General features: G+C 39.6%; 2 protein-coding genes across 3 annotated transcripts; one reads left to right on the top strand and one right to left on the bottom strand.

Moving 5' to 3' along the window:
* Nucleotides 1–1,390: 1,390 nt before the first annotated feature.
* On the bottom strand, nucleotides 1,391–6,367 carry alkal1 (ALK and LTK ligand 1). Its single transcript, XM_067230822.1, has 5 exons — nucleotides 6,100–6,367; nucleotides 4,069–4,122; nucleotides 3,214–3,297; nucleotides 2,372–2,445; nucleotides 1,391–1,448 (listed from the first exon to the last, which is right to left on the bottom strand). Exons 1-4 carry the CDS (start codon nucleotides 6,365–6,367, stop codon nucleotides 2,381–2,383), a joined length of 471 nt encoding a protein of 156 aa, XP_067086923.1. The 3' UTR covers nucleotides 1,391–1,448; nucleotides 2,372–2,380.
* Nucleotides 6,368–6,941: 574 nt separating this feature from the next.
* On the top strand, nucleotides 6,942–15,196 carry zgc:153738 (uncharacterized protein LOC558115 homolog). Of its 2 annotated transcripts, XM_067230409.1 has the most exons (20): nucleotides 6,942–7,135; nucleotides 7,326–7,401; nucleotides 8,989–9,316; nucleotides 9,469–9,588; nucleotides 10,464–10,655; nucleotides 10,748–10,819; nucleotides 11,102–11,307; nucleotides 11,467–11,551; nucleotides 11,639–11,749; nucleotides 11,929–12,004; nucleotides 12,103–12,209; nucleotides 12,333–12,419; nucleotides 12,578–12,639; nucleotides 12,754–12,836; nucleotides 13,077–13,184; nucleotides 13,304–13,503; nucleotides 13,595–13,681; nucleotides 13,766–13,943; nucleotides 14,622–14,860; nucleotides 14,950–15,196. In XM_067230409.1, the coding sequence occupies exons 3-20, from the start codon at nucleotides 9,167–9,169 to the stop codon at nucleotides 15,067–15,069; spliced, it is 2,283 nt and encodes a 760-aa protein (XP_067086510.1). In that variant the 5' UTR covers nucleotides 6,942–7,135; nucleotides 7,326–7,401; nucleotides 8,989–9,166; the 3' UTR covers nucleotides 15,070–15,196. The 2 variants fall into 2 exon arrangements, with proteins under 2 accessions (XP_067086510.1, XP_067086511.1); XM_067230410.1 differs by lacking the exon at nucleotides 14,950–15,196 and having other exon boundaries at nucleotides 14,541–14,755.
* Nucleotides 15,197–18,142: the final 2,946 nt, after the last annotated feature.

Here is an 18,142-nt window from a genome sequence, read left to right on the forward strand (position 1 = left end):
TTTGGCAAGCATGTTGGCCAAATGTGTTTTCACTGAGTATATGTTATAATGATTAAAAAGTAAGTGTCATGGCTCGAGCCTCCTCGAGTGTGTGTGTCACTGTGGCTGCTCATTTTTATAATTTACATCTGTTGCTGTTGGTTTCTCCACTTAATCCTGGTTTGTTCCTCTTCTCTGTCAGATTGTTTTGCAGAACTGAAAGTGACTGCCAGGTTGGTGTCAGACTCCTCGTGTCTGGATTATTATTTGATATATCCCGGACTATTTAGTTAGTTTGCACTTTATTTTGAGGATAACCTAGAACTTTCAATATTTTGTGGTATTTTTCCCAGTATGGAATCCTTGTTTTTGTTCGCTTGGAGACCTGATTAAAGAACTCTTATTATTGACATGCTCTGCATGTGATTCTTTTCAACATAAAAAAAGTAGTGTGAATTACTATTATTTGTGAATGTGTTGGCTTGCATCAATGCATCAATTGGAGCCTAGATGAGGATTGAAAGTCATCGACTTGGAACTGGTGTACTGTCTGTTCTCCAAGAGCTCAACAATTCTGAGAGCTAGGAGGTTTCTTCTCAGGAGACAAACATTCAGATGATTCTTGGCAGCAATTTTTAAATCATGTCGGCTCTAGATATGGCAATTCAGTAACGCATGAGTGGAAAATCTGGTGTGCATTTTATCTCTCTCAAAACTTGTCTTGTGTTCGTACATTGTAGGCCCTAAGTTCAGTGTCAGATAGATTTACTGCTTTGTCCTTAAAATAGATGCTTTTATCAGACCCTGTGAAAATCATAACATCACTAAGGTGTGTAAAAGCACTTTCCTATTCATTCCTGTAGTTTCTAATTGAATGTAACAACTGGATAAAGCTCTGACACATTTCAGTCTTCAGTCTTTTGTAAAATGAATCAACACACTCTGTGCTTAATATTTTTTTATTGTTCAGTTCTGCAGTGCAATATTCACTATTGTCGTCATTCAATATATTCTCATTTTCTGAAATCATTCAAGTGCCAAGTTATACAGTATGTAATGAAGACAATGACAGTGATTGGCATAGCTCCAACACCAAGGCGGGCCATCAAAGAACACAATTTTAAACAAATAATTCTTAGTTTGAATTTGTCACAGTTGATTCTTTTATTCTACATCACATGGTTAATTTAAGAAATATTAATAATTGGAAATCATTCATTATAATTATATACATACTATTTAAATAAATAGGTGTATCCATATTAAATTAATGTTTTCTTAAAAATACATGATACGTGAAAATATACAGCAAATCTATCTCATGAAACCAACCAAGTCAGCTGGCATTTTCAATATTGACAACATAAATATAAATACTATAAACAATTACAGCACTATGTTCTTATGACTGCTGCAAACTGAAGGCACTTCCTTGGCAACACATTAATCCCTCGTTAATTAGTTTGAACCTGAAAAACAAAAAATGTATCAATAAAACTGCATATATCCACAAATAGGGGGACAAGTTACAATAATAATGAATTGTGAGATTTGAGTCAAACCACTGGCCCACAGTTTATAATTCAATCTACATTTCATCGATGAGACTATCCTTTAGTGACAGTCTAGGCTAATCAATTATATCATATGGCACAACTAGGTGCAATGTAAAAATGAGTAGCATTCTTGTCTTTCTTCTATATTAAGGTTAAGGTGCATCTATTTAGTTGTACAAATGATCCACATTAATAATGCACTAATAGGCCACTGGAGTTCATTATTTTTGTGACATTTAGGTGGCAGCACATAGACCTCCAACAATGGCCCAGATGAGAGCACCTTGTCTGACTCACTTGAGAGACTGAATAACTATTAACAGTCCAGTACCCTCAATTTGCAAATCAAATGAATTCCTACGCCAAGGCAATTAACATGGCCGTTTCAATGGAAGGACTCATTCACATCAACCGGTCATCTGTCAGCTCTGAAGGAAACCAAGGAGATAAGGCTCCAGACATGAAGTTAGCTCTAAATATGTACCAATGAGTCGCCAGAATGATCATCTTTACACCAAGACCTGTCTTCTCAATTAGCCTAACCAAGACAGTCATATGGGGTAGAGTCTGGATGATGTTGATTTTTGTTGACATTTTCATAAATGTTTGTTGAGGCAGGATAATGCAAAAAAGCTGTTTCCATGAGGTGAAAAAAGAAACTAGCGCTGAGAACATGTGGTTATGTAAACATAAGTTATTTCCTATCCTTTTACATTACTTACGTATGCCACCCACAAATAGGAGTCTGTTCAATGCACAAACAAAATTATTATAATCTTTATCTTTGCTAACACAGATGTTCATTTCATGAAATGAATCAAAGAACACATACTCACATGAAATGTCTATGATTGTGTGCACAGTGGACTCATTGCTAGCCTTGTTAGCAATCTTGCACATCTCTTGTAGTCTGTTGAAATACACAAAATAGATAACTAATTTCAAAAGGACTATACTGGACTTACAGGTATATTATCACACTTTGAAAACACTATTCTCAGAAAAAATATCTGAATGCTCCATTACATTATGAATACTAGATATGTGAAGCCTAGAAATAAACAAACTGTACTGTATAAATCCACTGTCTGAGAGGTTAACACAAAATGTTTCAACTCTCGAGACAGCAATGTGATGTTTAACTTTACAGCACCAAAAAGAAAATATAATGGGAAGAGACTCCATGCTCTGATTCACGGTGTACACAGTAGAAACAGTACTCATTGTTCAGAAGAGTTAACTTTCTTTTTATGTTACATAATGGTTTGTGTAGGGACAGACTGTACCACAGTGAGTGGATGCCTACTGATTCAGGGAAGACAAGTAACACTGAGATTCAATGAATCACCATTGTCAATATGAGGTTGTTAGCCACGACCGTCTGCCTGGTAAGAATTGTATGTTTACAGAACAAGACAAGTGAGCATTCCCTCAGCAATCCCATACAAACCAGTACTAAAGAAAACCTTGTATCTTAAGCTTGCTGTCATTAGAAGTGGAATCAATTTACTTTAGTCATTGAGTGATTGACATGGTCAATGGTAGCATTATGAGATCTCAAATAGTCCAAGTTTGGGCTCCAGAGTTGACTAAACTCTGTGGAGCCTTCTCTTATCGCCTCATACTTGACACAAACAGATCAAAAATGCATAAAAGAGTAAATAAGATGCAAACGTACATGCTGGTCGTGAACAATCCCTTGTATTGTGATATAGTCTATGAAAATGTGTTCTGCATTCCGAAGAGAACTTGACTGGTCCTGCTTGAGAAAAAAGTTATCATCAGGTAGATGGTACACCATTGCATTCTCTATAGACTTACTGATTGCATGACACCTTTACCCTTGTGCAGTATTTAGATCAGGAATCAGAGCTCAACTGGTCCATATTAATACCTGACATTACATAACTGGACTGAGCCTTTAATGACGTTGTTTTGAAGTGAAGTGTTTCTGGCTCTCTATCAAGCTTCCGGATAAAGGTTTTTCACACCAATTACAAAAGTTTGCTCTGAGGTCTTGAGACAAATAATCAGCTTAACTTTATAATGCCTTCAACTTCATTCTAACAGGTTTTAACTATGTGCTGCTTTTCTATAGCTTTCTAATGCACAAATTATCACCTTTTTTCTAGAGTTCTGTAAGAACTACTCATGCACTGTTTAATGCTTTGGTTTGCATGTATAGCTCTATGTCTGAATTTCATTCTTTCCCAACATGATTTAACACAAAGGATGTTGTGAAAAAAGGAGGTTTGCATGTACAGCTATGTCTGAATTCCATTATTTCTCAACATGGTCAAACACAAATGAGATAAGCCAAAAAAGGTATTCCTTGTTTTTAATAGGAATTCTTCTCTTTTTGAACTATTTTATAACTTTTCTATGACCATTTTTCATAGGTGTTCAACTTCTGCAACCCACATGCAAACGAACATTAATTTGTGAGCAAGCGATATTTACCAACAAACAGATGGTAAGCATCAAGATTTTTCAACTCCCTAAATGAATAACACTTGTTTGTAAGTTTTCTTACCTGTGAAATGCTTTATGAACTTGTCTTTCAGGTTTATATCTCTTGGGACAATCTCTAAAAAAGATAATTGAGAGTTACTTCATGGGAGGATTCATGATTTTACAATTGTTTCAGTTTAATCTTCAAAATATAATACCACTAGGACACATAACATGATGTATAACACACACTTTGTAATTCAATAACATTCCACAATTATAACAGAAATGCCACAGTATATAATTACCATGAGGTCCAATCGGTATTTATTACAAATGTAATTCTACAATTATACCAAAACCATTTAGTGGGGGGCATCAAAACAGGTTCAGAGGCTAATTGCATAGAATCTACTGCTCAGTTGCCCGCCTTCACTACAAACATGCAAAGCATACAGGTGTCCCGTATGTACAGCCTAAAAGGGTAAGGAGATTATTGTTCGGCAGTTGTTAATGCTTATCAATGTCATAAGAATAACTTGACGCAGATGCATGGCTAATATTAGTGTCCAGACTAGAGTGAACAGTACTGCGCTTATGAATAACTGAAATGAAAGAGATGATCCCATTAATTAGAAAACACTAGAATGAGCCACAGAAATTCTTTTGATTTCCAGAAAGAACAACCTTTTACTTACCACGCAAAATCAGACAGATAAAAAAGTATTTAAGGTATACAGTATAAGTAATGAACCTAAGGAGAATAACAGCCCAAAGCTTAATCAGGCCACTGCATTACACTGAGTTGTGCTAATATTTGTCTGCAAGAAATGTATGGTTATAAAACAATAACATAATTACAGGCTTAAAACTGATTTGAATTGGATGCTACAGTATCAGACACATTCTAGAGTATACCATACACTTTAACAGAAGTTTTTATTGAAATACCGCAGAACAAGCAAGTAAATACTGTATATCAATAATCTGTTATACTGAGTATATATTTTTGGTGTCCCTGCTTATTGAGTATCTGTGAAAGGACCATGTGAACGTTCACACAACCTCTACCATACTGGCACAGACAGTACATTGGTACTGACTGTAAATCCCTTTTTCATTTCTGCGTGCAACACAATTCTGAGTGGCAGTGGATCTTAGAAAGCGTCATACGCACCACTTGATAATTTGCTGCATTTGATGTCCTTAAAAAACACATTCCGTCTGGCCAATGGTCTGTGAGGTTCTTTTCCTCTTACATTAGTGAGTCCAAGAAATTGCCTGGACAACATTGAGATGTCTTGAATTCTCCAAAGACAACCTTTGACCTAACATTTTACCGGAATGTTAATACAACATTCCAAAACATAATCTTAAATGATCTAAACGGTGTAAAATCAACATGCTTTTAAGTGAACCAGGGGCACTGTTCAGAGTGACAACTGAACAGATCAAAATTAGAGAATTACTATAGTAGTTAAGTTGAGATCCACAATCCATATATAATGCATTTCAACACTAACTTCAAGATACAATACGTTAAAGCCATCTGAATCAATTAGTGTCCAGATCCAGCAGGGCTATACCTCAATTTAAGACATTACATTAAATTCTTATACAGTATTCATATTCAACAGGTGTGAAAAAATTGTGTTGTCTCAGCTTGACTGTGGGGACAAAAGTAGCCAATCCTCTTGTGCTCATGCAATAATCTCACTACTGCGTGACAAGAAAGATATTGAGGGGGGTGGGGGGAAAGGGAGGGGTTAATCATTCAGGTTTGAGATTTTACAATGAATCATTATTTGAATGAATCATTCATACAGTTTATTATGCTGCTGATCCTCCATTGCCAATTTGATGATGCCAACGTCTCTGCCATCTATTGATAACCCTTAACACAGCAGCGGAATATCTAGTTTGAGATCAGGGTGGCAATAGTTGAGCCTTCTGGTTTAACAGTCATTTTATATCTTATGGTGAATATCATTTTTAAATAAGGAATGGGCTTCTGTGACACTCATTGACCAACAAAACCAACGACAGCTGCCTCAGACTGTAAAATGGGGATTATGCTTTCATCATAACCTAAAAATAAATCTTATCAGCTTACCTATTGGTCTACTGTTATCCAGCCTAGGAACATATAAAGGCTTTTCACAGGAGGAGAGCTTTATGTCTTGGGCTGCAGTTAGGAGACCACTGCTATAGCGCCTGGAGATGGGCTTGTCCCTTGGATTGTCTCCGATAACCTGTAAGATTAGATCCAACAGGGTCCTTCTCTCTTTCTGCTTGACTTCTTTGCTGTCCATGCACTGGCCTGAGGTGACGAGAAGAAGGAACACACTCAACAGAATATGCCATTTCCTCTCCGCTTGCATGGCTTCTGTGGTTGACAAAATAATCAGAAAAGAGAAATCTGATTCATGTTGGTTAAAACATATATCACGTTTATGTCATGTTAACGTATGTGAAGAAAAGTAGATGATTTTAAAGAAGCGACAGAATAAGTTGTAGTTTCTCAGTCTGAATACACAATGATATTTATATCATTTTAATATGCAATAATGTCGATCACAGAATCAGTACAACCAACAGTTAAACTGGACTGTTGGGGTGTTTTGTCACACCCCAACAGTCCATAGCAAATTAATGTGGTAATTTTCTTAATGACCAACATTCTCTGAGCACAGCTTAATATTAAAGTCTAATAAAAAGGTGTTACAGGGATGTTGTGAGGAGCGGTGAAAAGTTAAATACAAGAAAAAGTTAAATAAACTTTAAACAACTCAAACTTACACGTAGGTTAACGGAAGATTTTTGTATCCTCAAAAGTGGACACGGTTTCTCAAAAAAATATCTCCCCTTGCACAGTGCTGTCGATGATAAAGAGAACAGAGCTGATAGCGTTTACTGCAGTCTCTTTGGAAATCATGCGTCCCGTTTTATACGATGTGCGAGATTCTTGAATGTAATATAATCGATTTCGAGTGGGTGGTAAGCAATGTTGACATCTTCGGTTCAATTTCTTCAGCCGGTGATCGCTCCCTTTGGCATGCGCCCCTCCTTGATGCTCAAAACCATCTCTAGAAGAGGTAGAAGGACATAACTAACTACTTCACAGGACAACGCTGCATGTTCGTGAACGGGTAACACAAAGCACGCTACTTAAAGATGTCCATTGAACAAAACTCCTATCCTGAAAAGAGCACACGTGTGTGGTACAATAGACAGGCAACTATAGTTCCAAAGTTGCGAAACTTGATGGAGGCAGAGGTGTTTCTTAAGTTACAGTTGACTAGTGTCCGTTAATTGCTGTGTCGATGTTTTTGTTCATAGCCTCAGGTCTTGTGATCACCTAAGCGCGGCTGAAAATGCGCTTTTAAGAACAGCGCTCAAAATGGTTCCAGCTATTGTAAGTTGAGAATGCAAGATGTATTTAATCAGTTACATTTTAATTTATTCTGATAATGTCAGATAATCAGACATTAATAGTTTGCGTGTGTGTGTGTGCTTGTCGAATTTCTTGTAATGCCACGACATTGTTGGAAGACTAGGCTATGGCCTCTTCATGATGTATCCTAATTAAGATAATGTTATCTTAAAACATAAAACAAAATCGCCTTACAACTACTGTGATAACATTATTATAATTAATATGATATTTGATTATAGGCTACTAATACTAACTTTATTACTATTAGGTAGGCTACACAGTAGTTTTGTTTACAATATTGTCAGCAAGTTCAGATGACAAATAAGAGCGACATCTGGTGGCAGAGCGTGATTGCAAGGTTGGTTACATGCAGAAAATCAACACATAAAACATCTTTTACATTTTTTTTTATGACAGAACCGTGAAGTCTTACCCGTGATAATTTGTGATAGTAACCAACATACAGAAGTAGACGCAATTCTGTAAAATGTGTAGGTTAATGTGTCGAGGGTTATCTAAAAAAATAGCTAAATTCAAAACACATAACATGTAGTTCTCACATTTCCTGGAATTGGAGTAGCAGACTTCTAAGAAAAATTGAAATCTAAAAGTATAGACGTAGGCTTATTTTCTGTTTATCCCTTGTTATTCCTGATCTAAAGAACATTTAAAGTGAATAAACACCTGTAGGCTATTTAAAAGCAGAATTTCATAGCAATTTTGTCAGTGTTGTAGGGACAAACTAAAATGCAATTTGATATTAATATTAGGCTATAAAAATATGTATTCCATGTTTAATTTGAGAATGTCTATTACACATTTTAGAATGTAATTTATTCGGTCCCTCCAAATGAAGTTGAAACATGGTCGATAAATCTTACTGTATTGTTAGGATATAGCCTAACAAAATAGGAAGTGGATCAAAAGATGTGCCTTTAATTCGACATTATGTTGCACCATGTGTTGCACCCGTGTTGACTACACGTGATCCAACAAGACACTGTTGCTATAGAGACAGTAGTTCTCCTTCAGGTTCCTGGAGAAGTTCACTCAGTGTGTATCTACGTTAAGTATCTAGCTGATAGCAGAACGATGTCTGTTGATTTGTAGAGTGACTTTTGCCGTTGTGTTGTCGAACAGAAAAACATTTATTTTATTGACTGAAGAAAAACGTAATGTCTCACAGGTGTGTATCTCCAGCGAGCTAAGCTAGCTAGCACTAGCTAGTCTACATAACAGAAAGCAAGTAGGTTACAGTAGTCTACTGTAATAGCGTGTTTGCAAATGCTACAGTAGCTTGCTACGTTTGTGCCAATATTAAATAATGCCTTATTTAATTTCTTATTCTAGCAACCTATTTAACTTCACATGAAAAAGATTCACATTAACCTTTAAACCAATGTTGAACAATGTACTTATAAAAAAAAAGAATATATATAATTACAACTATTATAATTAATATGAATCTTTTTTGCTTTGTAAGTTTAGCAAGAAGATCATTTATAATCTTTTCTTTAAGTACCAGTATCAGATCAGCAGTAGTAACATACATTCTCTTCCTCCCAGCACATACAATACATTTTGGGATCATGCCCAAGTGGAGCTGAATGACCTTCTGTTACATGAAGTCCCTGCCCAACCCCCTCGCCCAGAGAGGGACAGGGTAGTGTTCTTCCAGCGCTTGGCTACCTTGTATGTGCGCTACGTCCAGATCTTCAGGCAGCTGGAAGAGTGCTACGATCAGATGGTCCACCCACAGAAGAGGCGCGTGATTCGGGAGGTCCTGGATGGAGTCATGGGGAGGGTGCTTGAGCTCAAGAACGAGATGGTTGAGAAAGAGTTCTCTGAGTACCACTACATGGATGATGTAGTCCAAGACTTAAAGCTCACCCCTGTGAGTTTGTGCAGTGAAACTCTGCTGTTAAATATTGTGTACCGTAAACATGAACCCAAACAAAGAATTTGGAAGGCTTTTTATCTCTGCTGTCCTGATGATTTAATCTTTATTTTTTTAAAGCTTTTGTCTTGTCCTGTGTTTTTCCATAGGAAGACATTGAGATCCCCATCCCACGTTACTTCATCAGTGAACGCAGCAAAGTGCTTCAGGATAGAGGGAAGGTGCTCTCTAAAATCCTCAACAGGATGGAAGTTGTAGAAAAACCCAAAGTGAGTGCTCACTCTTCAGGCTTGAAACTGTTCTCTCTTGAGTCTGAATTAGTGAAAGTGTCCATTAACATCAGAGGACAGTGACCCTATGTACAGTATGCTCTTAAAGGTGCTGTTAAGCAAATTCCATGATTTGCTTCTCAGTACATTATATACCTGTGAAATGAGTTGCTGAAAGCATGTGGAAAGCGCGAAAACTTTGTTGCACTGAAATGTGGAGTTAGACCGTTGAACAGTTTCTCACCCGTTTTCAGCTCAGGTTTTGTATAGGCGGGGTAAAACCCAACCTATCCACGTCACAGTCACATATCTACGTCAGATCACAGACGGTTTATATAACCTGCATTCTGTTACTCAGTTAGTACGATGCAAAGACAAAGCAATTAACACATAAAACACTCAGACTGCAGGTAGGTCTGTTCTGATATCTGCAATTGATTTAGCTAGTTGTTGCTGTTGTTGCTAAATTCAATACATTCGAGGGGGCGGAGATTCAGCTCCTTCAGGCGACACGCCCCCCCAGTATCAAGCAGAGAAGACTGCTGATTTTCTCACAATTTCAAAGCCTAATTTAACAAACTTGTCTGTGTTTTTTTTCATTCGAATTTGGATGGGTAGTTAACAACACATTCTTCTGTGGTGTGATGAACTTAAAACTCATGTTCAGTTCTGCTTTACAGCCACTTTACATTTAGTCATTTAGCAGACGCTCTTATCCAGAGCGACTTACAGTAAGTACAGGGACATTCCCCAGAGGCAAGTAGGGTGAAGTGCCTTGCCCAAGGACACAACTGATTACTAGCCCGATTCTCTAACCGCTCAGCCACCTGACTCCTTTCACCTGACTCCACTTTAACTGTATATTTAAACATTAGTCAGTAGGACTGCGGGCCCTCAATATGGAGGAGGCCATAAAGATCATTCAGGTGTCGGAAAGGGCTCGGCAGGGACGCCTCAGAGCCAAGTTCATGAGGGAGATCCAGAGGGATGAGGAGAGGCAGGGGAGAGCCAAGGATCGAGATCTGGGGGCAGGTGCCATCGACATAGCTGCTGTCCGCATCCAAAAGGTAGTATAAACCCTTGGTATGAGCAAATGTGGCTGTATTCCTGTATTGTGTGTGAGCATGTCTACAGTATGATTTGTTGCCTTTCCTGACAGACTTGGAAAGGTTACATTCAGAGGAAGAAAACTAGGAAAGAACGAGAAGAGGAAATGATATTTCTAGGCATGGTAAGTCAGACTTGGGTCTGTTACCTATTTCTAAGTATTTGGGGGTGCTTGTTATGTCTTATCCACCGCAAAGAATCCAATGCACACGTGGACCAAGTGTGAGGAAAAATAAATTGAATGCACCTTAATTACTTGGAAATTTCTACAATTATTGGTCTCTGGAAGTGCGGGTCAAATACATCTTCATTTAATCATCAGTTATGCTGTGTTGTACTTGATGGTAGTTGTCGTTTTCAGCTGTAGATGGAGCTAGGGTATAAGGTTGTTTGCTTCCTCTCTCAGGCCCTGGACCAAAGCCACACCCAGCCCTATCCTGCCAAAGCTGCTGCCTTGGCCAATCAATCCTATCGACGGGCTAAGCAGAAGGAACATGAAGAGGACTACCAAAAGTCCATTGTGACTATTACCAAAAAACTCAGAGAGGTGGAGGGCCCTGACATGCGGGAGACAATGAAGGACCAAATTCGCCAGTGGTTCATTGAATGCCAGTAAAATCAAGATGAGATTATTAGGACAATGTTTTTTTTTTGCATTGATTATTTTTGCATAAGATGGGGAAAATGGCATACCAGGGTCAGTATTGATACTTATTGTGAGTTAGCATTAGTTGGAGTAACAATACATGTTCCTCAATGTGTTTTTATTAGCGACGCAACAGGAACTTTTCCTGACTATCCAGACGAGGAGGATGGCGGTTCATCTCTCATCTTTGCTGAGAAAACACCTCAACAGGTGCTTAACTCCTTCAAACAAATCATATTGTAATAACACTGTGTAATGTTTAGGCTACTTAAGTGCATATGCTTTTCATGAATGTAGTTAATTGAGGAACTGGCAGCGAAAGAAGAGGAGGATGCCAACAAAAAGCCCAAAGGGAAGGAGGAAAAGAAGGAGAAGGGGAAGAAAGAGAAGGGGAAGGCAGGAGAAGAGGTTTGTGTGGAGAACGTTCAGCGTGAAAGGAGTGAACTGCCTGGATTCGTGCCAACTTGAGAGCATTTAAAATCATTGCCATTGCTTACATGACACAAAACGGATTAAACAAGTTGTTATTTTGATTCATTTGAACTAATGTGTAACGCACTGGATGCTGTCTTCTCATTGACCCTCAGGAGGAGGAGCCAGGTTTGAAAATGTTGCCTTCAGGTTTCCTCTCAGACTTGGAGGTGGCACACAAGACCTTTGCAGGTAAACCGCACCACACAAAAGTTGTCAACATACATCTGTGTCAAACACACGCTCGTTCCATGACGTTAAAGCAGCAAGATTACCCTGTTAATTGTCAGAGGTGTGGCAGAACCGCAGCGAGTCCAAAAACTTCAGTCAGAGGCACGAGGCCGAACTGATCAAGGAGGAGAAGAGGAAAGAGATTGAGGTGGAGGTTAGACTGCAGGTGAGTCATCTAAATGCAAAATAGGTTGGATATACAGCATATATATCCCTCTGCTGTCCCCGAGCTGAAATGTCCAGCCAAGCTAGTTTTTACCTCCAGTCACGATTACGCTGCTCAACACAGGTGGACGAGCTGATGCGGCAGGAACTGGCCAACTGGAAACTGGCTGTGGACAAAGACAAAGGCGGCAAAGCAAAAGGCAACGCCAAGGTGATGAACCTAAAGACTGACGCATTCTTCATCAGCAACCCCAAATAATGACAATGTTAAAGGCATTGAAACAATGTGATTTTTTAAATTTTTATGTCTGAACTTGTAAGTCAGTTCGGTTCTGTAGCGTGGATGGGTACTTTTGTTTTGTTCTTCAGAAAAAGAAGGGTTCTAAAAGTGGAAAGAAGAAGAAGAAAGACAAAGATCTCACTGCTGACAGGTGAGGCTTGAGTGCGCTCTCTCTTGTAACAATTCCGCAAGTTACTGGTGGATATGCTTTGTTCTTGATAAGTGCAGCACTGACATTTCACAATGATGTATTCAAATCCAACAGGACAGTTGAGTCCCTATATCAAGAGCTGGTGGAACAGGGCTTATTGAAACAGGCCGATCCTGTAAAACTAAAGGAGTACGTAGGTAAGACCTCTTTGCCCAGAAGCATGCTGTCTTTCAATGCCCTTGATTGGAGAACGTCCATATCCGTCTCACCTCAATGCACAAGAACAGATTACTGTATAACCACCGGAATATAATATTTCATGGGAAAGTGCTCTCAAGGAAAGATACTGCAAACGCCAATATCTGGAAAGCAAAGCTTTGCATCTTTTCCAAAGATTTTCCAGGGATTACCTGACTAAACTGTCTGTCTTTTCCCAGGTGACTACAGTTACTTGGGGACGACATTAAGACAGACAGACATTGAACCCATGCCCTCACTGTCGGACGTTCGGCAAATCATGACTCTGTATGCAGTTTTGCCTTTAGGTGAGTCTAGCTGCGTACTTAGTTTTGGTTGAGGGCTTTGTATAGCGTTACAGTACAGTTCTCTAGACATAGACATAGGCTCATGGGGTTTGAATAGCAGTGTGTGTGTGTATGCGCAGGTTCGCAGGTGGTTCATGAGAAGTCTCCTCTGGTCAAGGCCATCCTGTTAGCCGGCCCTGCGGGTGTTGGCAAGAGGATGCTTGTCCACGCGGTCTGCCAGGAGACGGGTGCCAACCTATTTGACCTGTCACCTCCGAATCTAGCAGGGAAATATCCGGGCAAGAACGGCCTTGCACTCATGCTCCACATGGTGTTCAAGGTACACCACATCGAAAGGGGGAAGCCTTGATGAGAGGGGGGTGATAGTTGATTGATTAACGGATTCATGTATCGGTTTGTGTTGTGTGCAGGTTGCCAGATTGATGCAACCGTCCGTAGTGTGGATCGGCAACGCCGAAAAAATGTTTTACAAGAAAGTCCCGAAGGAAGAGAAAGAGGTGACCGTAACTACTTTACCACCTGTTGCGTACGTCGTACACCTAGAGATGTTGTTCCAATGTCTTCACTCTTGTCACATGCAGTTAGACCCTAAACGGTTGAAGAAAGACCTTCCCAAAATCCTCAAATCCATCAAAGGGGAGGACCGGGTGCTGGTGGTGGGGACCACGAGAGATCCACTGAGTGCAGATCTTAAATCTCTCTGCAAGGTGTACAACAAAATTGTGCTGATCCCAAGGCCCGATTACGCCTCAAGATATGGTACTGTACCTGTCTCTTGTGTTATAATGTAACCTACTCTGTTTGGACAACATACAGTATATGTAGTAGGTATGGTACTGTGCTATATACTGTAGGTACTTATTTATACCAAAATAAGTACCTACAGTATATAGCACAGTACCATATCATTATGAAAGTTAAAATGTAATCTCTCCATCTACCTGGGCTATCCTCCTTCTCACAAAGCACAGGTTGGTTCTATGGAGTTTGGTTGATGATCAAAGGTTACAAGACCTATTTTTCGGAAGTAATCTTAGCATCCTTGACAAATCTGTACTGATTTGGTGCAAACCAGTTAAATGGTTCAATACTGCTGTGAAATAGTTAAAATCAACTCTCGAATCACACTTGGCTACAATAATTATAATGTATTTATTTAGTAAAGGCTTTTATCCAAAGCGACGGGGGATTTGAACCAGTGACCTCTCGATCTGAAGTCAAATGTTCTACCACTGATCATCACATAATGTCAGGTTACATGGCAGGTTTGATGAGAAGAAAACATGATTCATTCAAATAAACACATTGAATTTAGGTCAGTTTCAAATATGTTGGATAAACCAACGTCTTGTGCAGGTTGTGTTCAGTAATAAGACGTCCTGACTGGAACATAACCAGAACGCCACACTGATGCCTGCTGGGTACTCCCCTGCCTAGTCATGTGGAAGCAGCTGATTAGAAAGTGTGGAGGCGAGGTGACCAGAGCTCTGGACCTCAGCTCCCTGGCCAAAATCTCAGACGGCTACACCCAGGGTCACATGGTGCAGGTGCTGCGCAGGATTCTCACGGAGCGACGCGTCCAGCAGCTCGCCAAGAGACCCCTGACCGCCGCGGAGTTCGTGGCTCCGCTGGCTAAGATCGACCCAGTGTTCCAGGATGAGGAGGAAGCCCTCAAGGTTTGGTTGAGACCAATGAGATTTGACAGGATTTATTTCAATATTCTACTTTGTTGGCTGAAAAAATCAAAACATGTATTTATTTTCAGAGCTGGTATGCTAAAACCCCACTGGGCAAGAAGAGGGCCAAGGCTGCTTCAGGAAAGGAGGGAGAAGAGGAGGCTCCCACAAAGGGAGGCAAGGACACCAAGAAAAAAGGGAAAAAATAAAAACACTCCCAGTTCTATGAGCATACACTGCCGTTATAACAACACACTATGTTGAAGTGAATGTGTAACAACAATTTCATTTAAATTGATGCACAAGAAGAAAAAAATAAACATATATATAATCTGCTATTGATGTTCCGTCACTTCCTCATCATGAATAATGTCAGCCTGTGGAGGTGTTTCCTTTTCTAGAGAGCATGGACTCGCCTCACAAGAGCCACATATAACTGGTTATAGCCAAGCTAGCATAGTGACAAGCCTCATTCAATCTGCTGTTACCATGGTGCGAAACAGTGACATGCTGACTAAGGCACGCCATTCCAGTCATTGGCTCCATTGGTAGATCTATATAACGCCATGTCTTTCCGACTCAAATTGGGCACTGAAACACTGTGAGGGAATGTGCTAAATGTGCTAAATGTTTTTTTCCTTGCTGAAAATGGATCTTAAAAGAGCATTGGTTTATGCTCACTAAACCACTGTCATCGTGTCTCTGTTGGTCACCTTTACTATGTAGTGTGATGATATGATGTCACCAGAGCTTGAATTATGACATGTCCTAACCCAGCTCACTAGGACATTTTTCCCCGGCAGAGTCACCTACAGGTCTGTAGCAAGGAGTTCGATGCATGTCCAGAGTTTGAATGTCAAACGTGAAGTTTGGTGTCCCAGCCAGCTCAGAAACCTAGCCCACTTGGAGCGCAGATGCCAGCCCAAGGCCAGACTCGAATTAGAAGTGTGAAAGCTCTGTTCCACAGACTGTCAAGGGCATCTAATCTTACGCCAATAGAGCTAGACTCGGGTCTACAAAACTGGGCTGCATTGATGTAGAATGCCACTCTATCGATTGATCATCTGTAAATTGTCCCTTAAAAAGCATCATGTGATGTCTCTGCCCTATGTAGCATGTCACATGCTATTTTTACAAACCATACATTACACTCAATGTATTTTCCAAATACTACAATGACATGTTAGAGAGTAGATTTATAGTTTTGGATAGAGCTCGATTCTCTAGTTAAGGCTGCCACTATTCTGTGAGGAGAGTTTGGACACAGGAAATGTGAGCCACACGTCAAGCCACTTCCAATGAGCCCTCAGGGGCTTAGGTGGAGAGTTCAGCTGTTTTGGCAAGTTCTAAATTCAGTCAACACATCCTCACATTGCTTTTGGTTCCCTCAGCATCTCTTTATTTTTAACTCACTTTATTCTACGCTCCATTGACAGCCCCGTCTTCTGTTTGTAAAGTAGCTTGTTTGGTGCTGTATCGTAGGCCTACATGTTTTCTGTTACATATTGCACAATAAGCTTCTGTTGTCTGGTTGGGAATGCCAAAGATGAGACCATCCTTTCGGATGGTTAGTTATTTTTATCAGGGGATTTTCTACTGAGGGTGATTTAAAGTCAACTCCTTAGTTCCACAGCTAATATTCTAACCAGGGTTTTGTGTGGCAGACGTTTCTATTTCTATAGATCCCTCCTCACAGACATCTGTAGGGTCATCCCTACACCCTGGGAAGTTTCTAAGTTTTCATTATCAGGTTGGTAGGAAAACAATATTTTCCAATATGCCTTTTTTTTTCTTCTGAAAGTGGCAGTTGCTGAATCAGAGTCAAACATGGTGTGTTTTTCTCCAGGGGAAGGATAGCATAGGGATCATCCTGTCAATAAGGAGGTCACTGGATTTTGAGGGACTCTGGTCCACTTGGGCTTGTCAGTCAAACTGCGGGCGGGCTATCCTTTGATGCTTGAACCAGGGAACCCCACTGATGATCAAGATAAATAGTTATTTGTAGAGCATTATCTGTCAGTGGAACGACTTGTGAAATAGTGAATGGGAGTTTCCAGCTCAAGAAATATGTTGATGTAGAACACTATACACTGGAAATGACACTTACGATTTAGAGTTCTAAACTTCGATTCATCCCCCATTTGTGAGATTGGGAAGCTTTTAGAGGGTAATAGGGGACACAAAGTAACCATGATTTTGATGACTATTCACATTGTGGTCAAAGCCAACCTCAATGTTCAACACAGAGCAGCTTCTGTAGAGATGGAGAGAGGATAAACGAGTGAGTGAACACCCAGTGAAATAAGAGCTTAATATAACTTAATCTTGTGTGACCTTTTAACTGTTGCTGCAGTGGAACCTCTCAATAGGCCCCTCTCTTAGCTTGATCCATCGAAACTGGGGCAGAGGAAGCATTTATTTAGATTTATTCAAACATTTAAAAGATTATGGACAGTTTGTTGCTCCACTTTATGACAATTAGGTCAATCTTACCCCCCTCTATAATTTTTTGTCAAAACAGTTGTAAGACATCAGTGAATCTGAGAAAACATCTTTGGACCATCTTATAGGATAAATGTTACAGGTATGCATAGTGGCAGACTGGACAAGTGTTGCTTTCCAGCAGTCTCAAGAATACGTGGGCCAGAAAAATAAAGGGGTCTATTTTGGAGTCTAGTCTGTGGGGGTAGATATGTCAGCTGTTCAGCATTAGGATTTACTAGAGCTGGAAAAAAAGAAAGTGCCACAGGCTGCCTCCTTTAGGGACTGGGAGACAGCCCGCTAACATGGGCACGTTCTCTGTTTGCCAAAATTTTGTTGTTACTCTTGGGGGATTTGTCAGAGAAAAAGACAAGGATTGTACAAACTTTTTATGATGGACAGTTTTGTCTTGTTGAAAGGTAATCTCTCTTGTTTTACTGAAAGGGCAAGTGAGCTAAGAGACTCTTTTCTAGAATAGGCTAAACACAATTACGCACCAAGCGTAAGGTGAGCTTTTCAAGTTAGGTAGTCCCGCATTATATAAATATTTGGGTATTTATTACTGTAAATGTTTATCCATTTGTTGAAACTTATCATGTAACTTGATGCTTAATTAATAGTTTTTTTGACATTGTACACTTTTAACTGAGTTTAGTAGATAGGCTGCCCAAACTTGGGGCTACTAATTATTATGGTTCCATCAATCTGAAAATACCAACCTTAATGCAATATCCTAGTAGTTGTATAAGTTGCATAATTCATAAATTTCAATAAGTCAAGACGGCAGAGAAGTTGATTTTA

Source organism: Osmerus mordax, chromosome 27 (assembly GCF_038355195.1).
Source record: "Osmerus mordax isolate fOsmMor3 chromosome 27, fOsmMor3.pri, whole genome shotgun sequence".
Lineage (NCBI taxonomy): Eukaryota > Metazoa > Chordata > Actinopteri > Osmeriformes > Osmeridae > Osmerus > Osmerus mordax.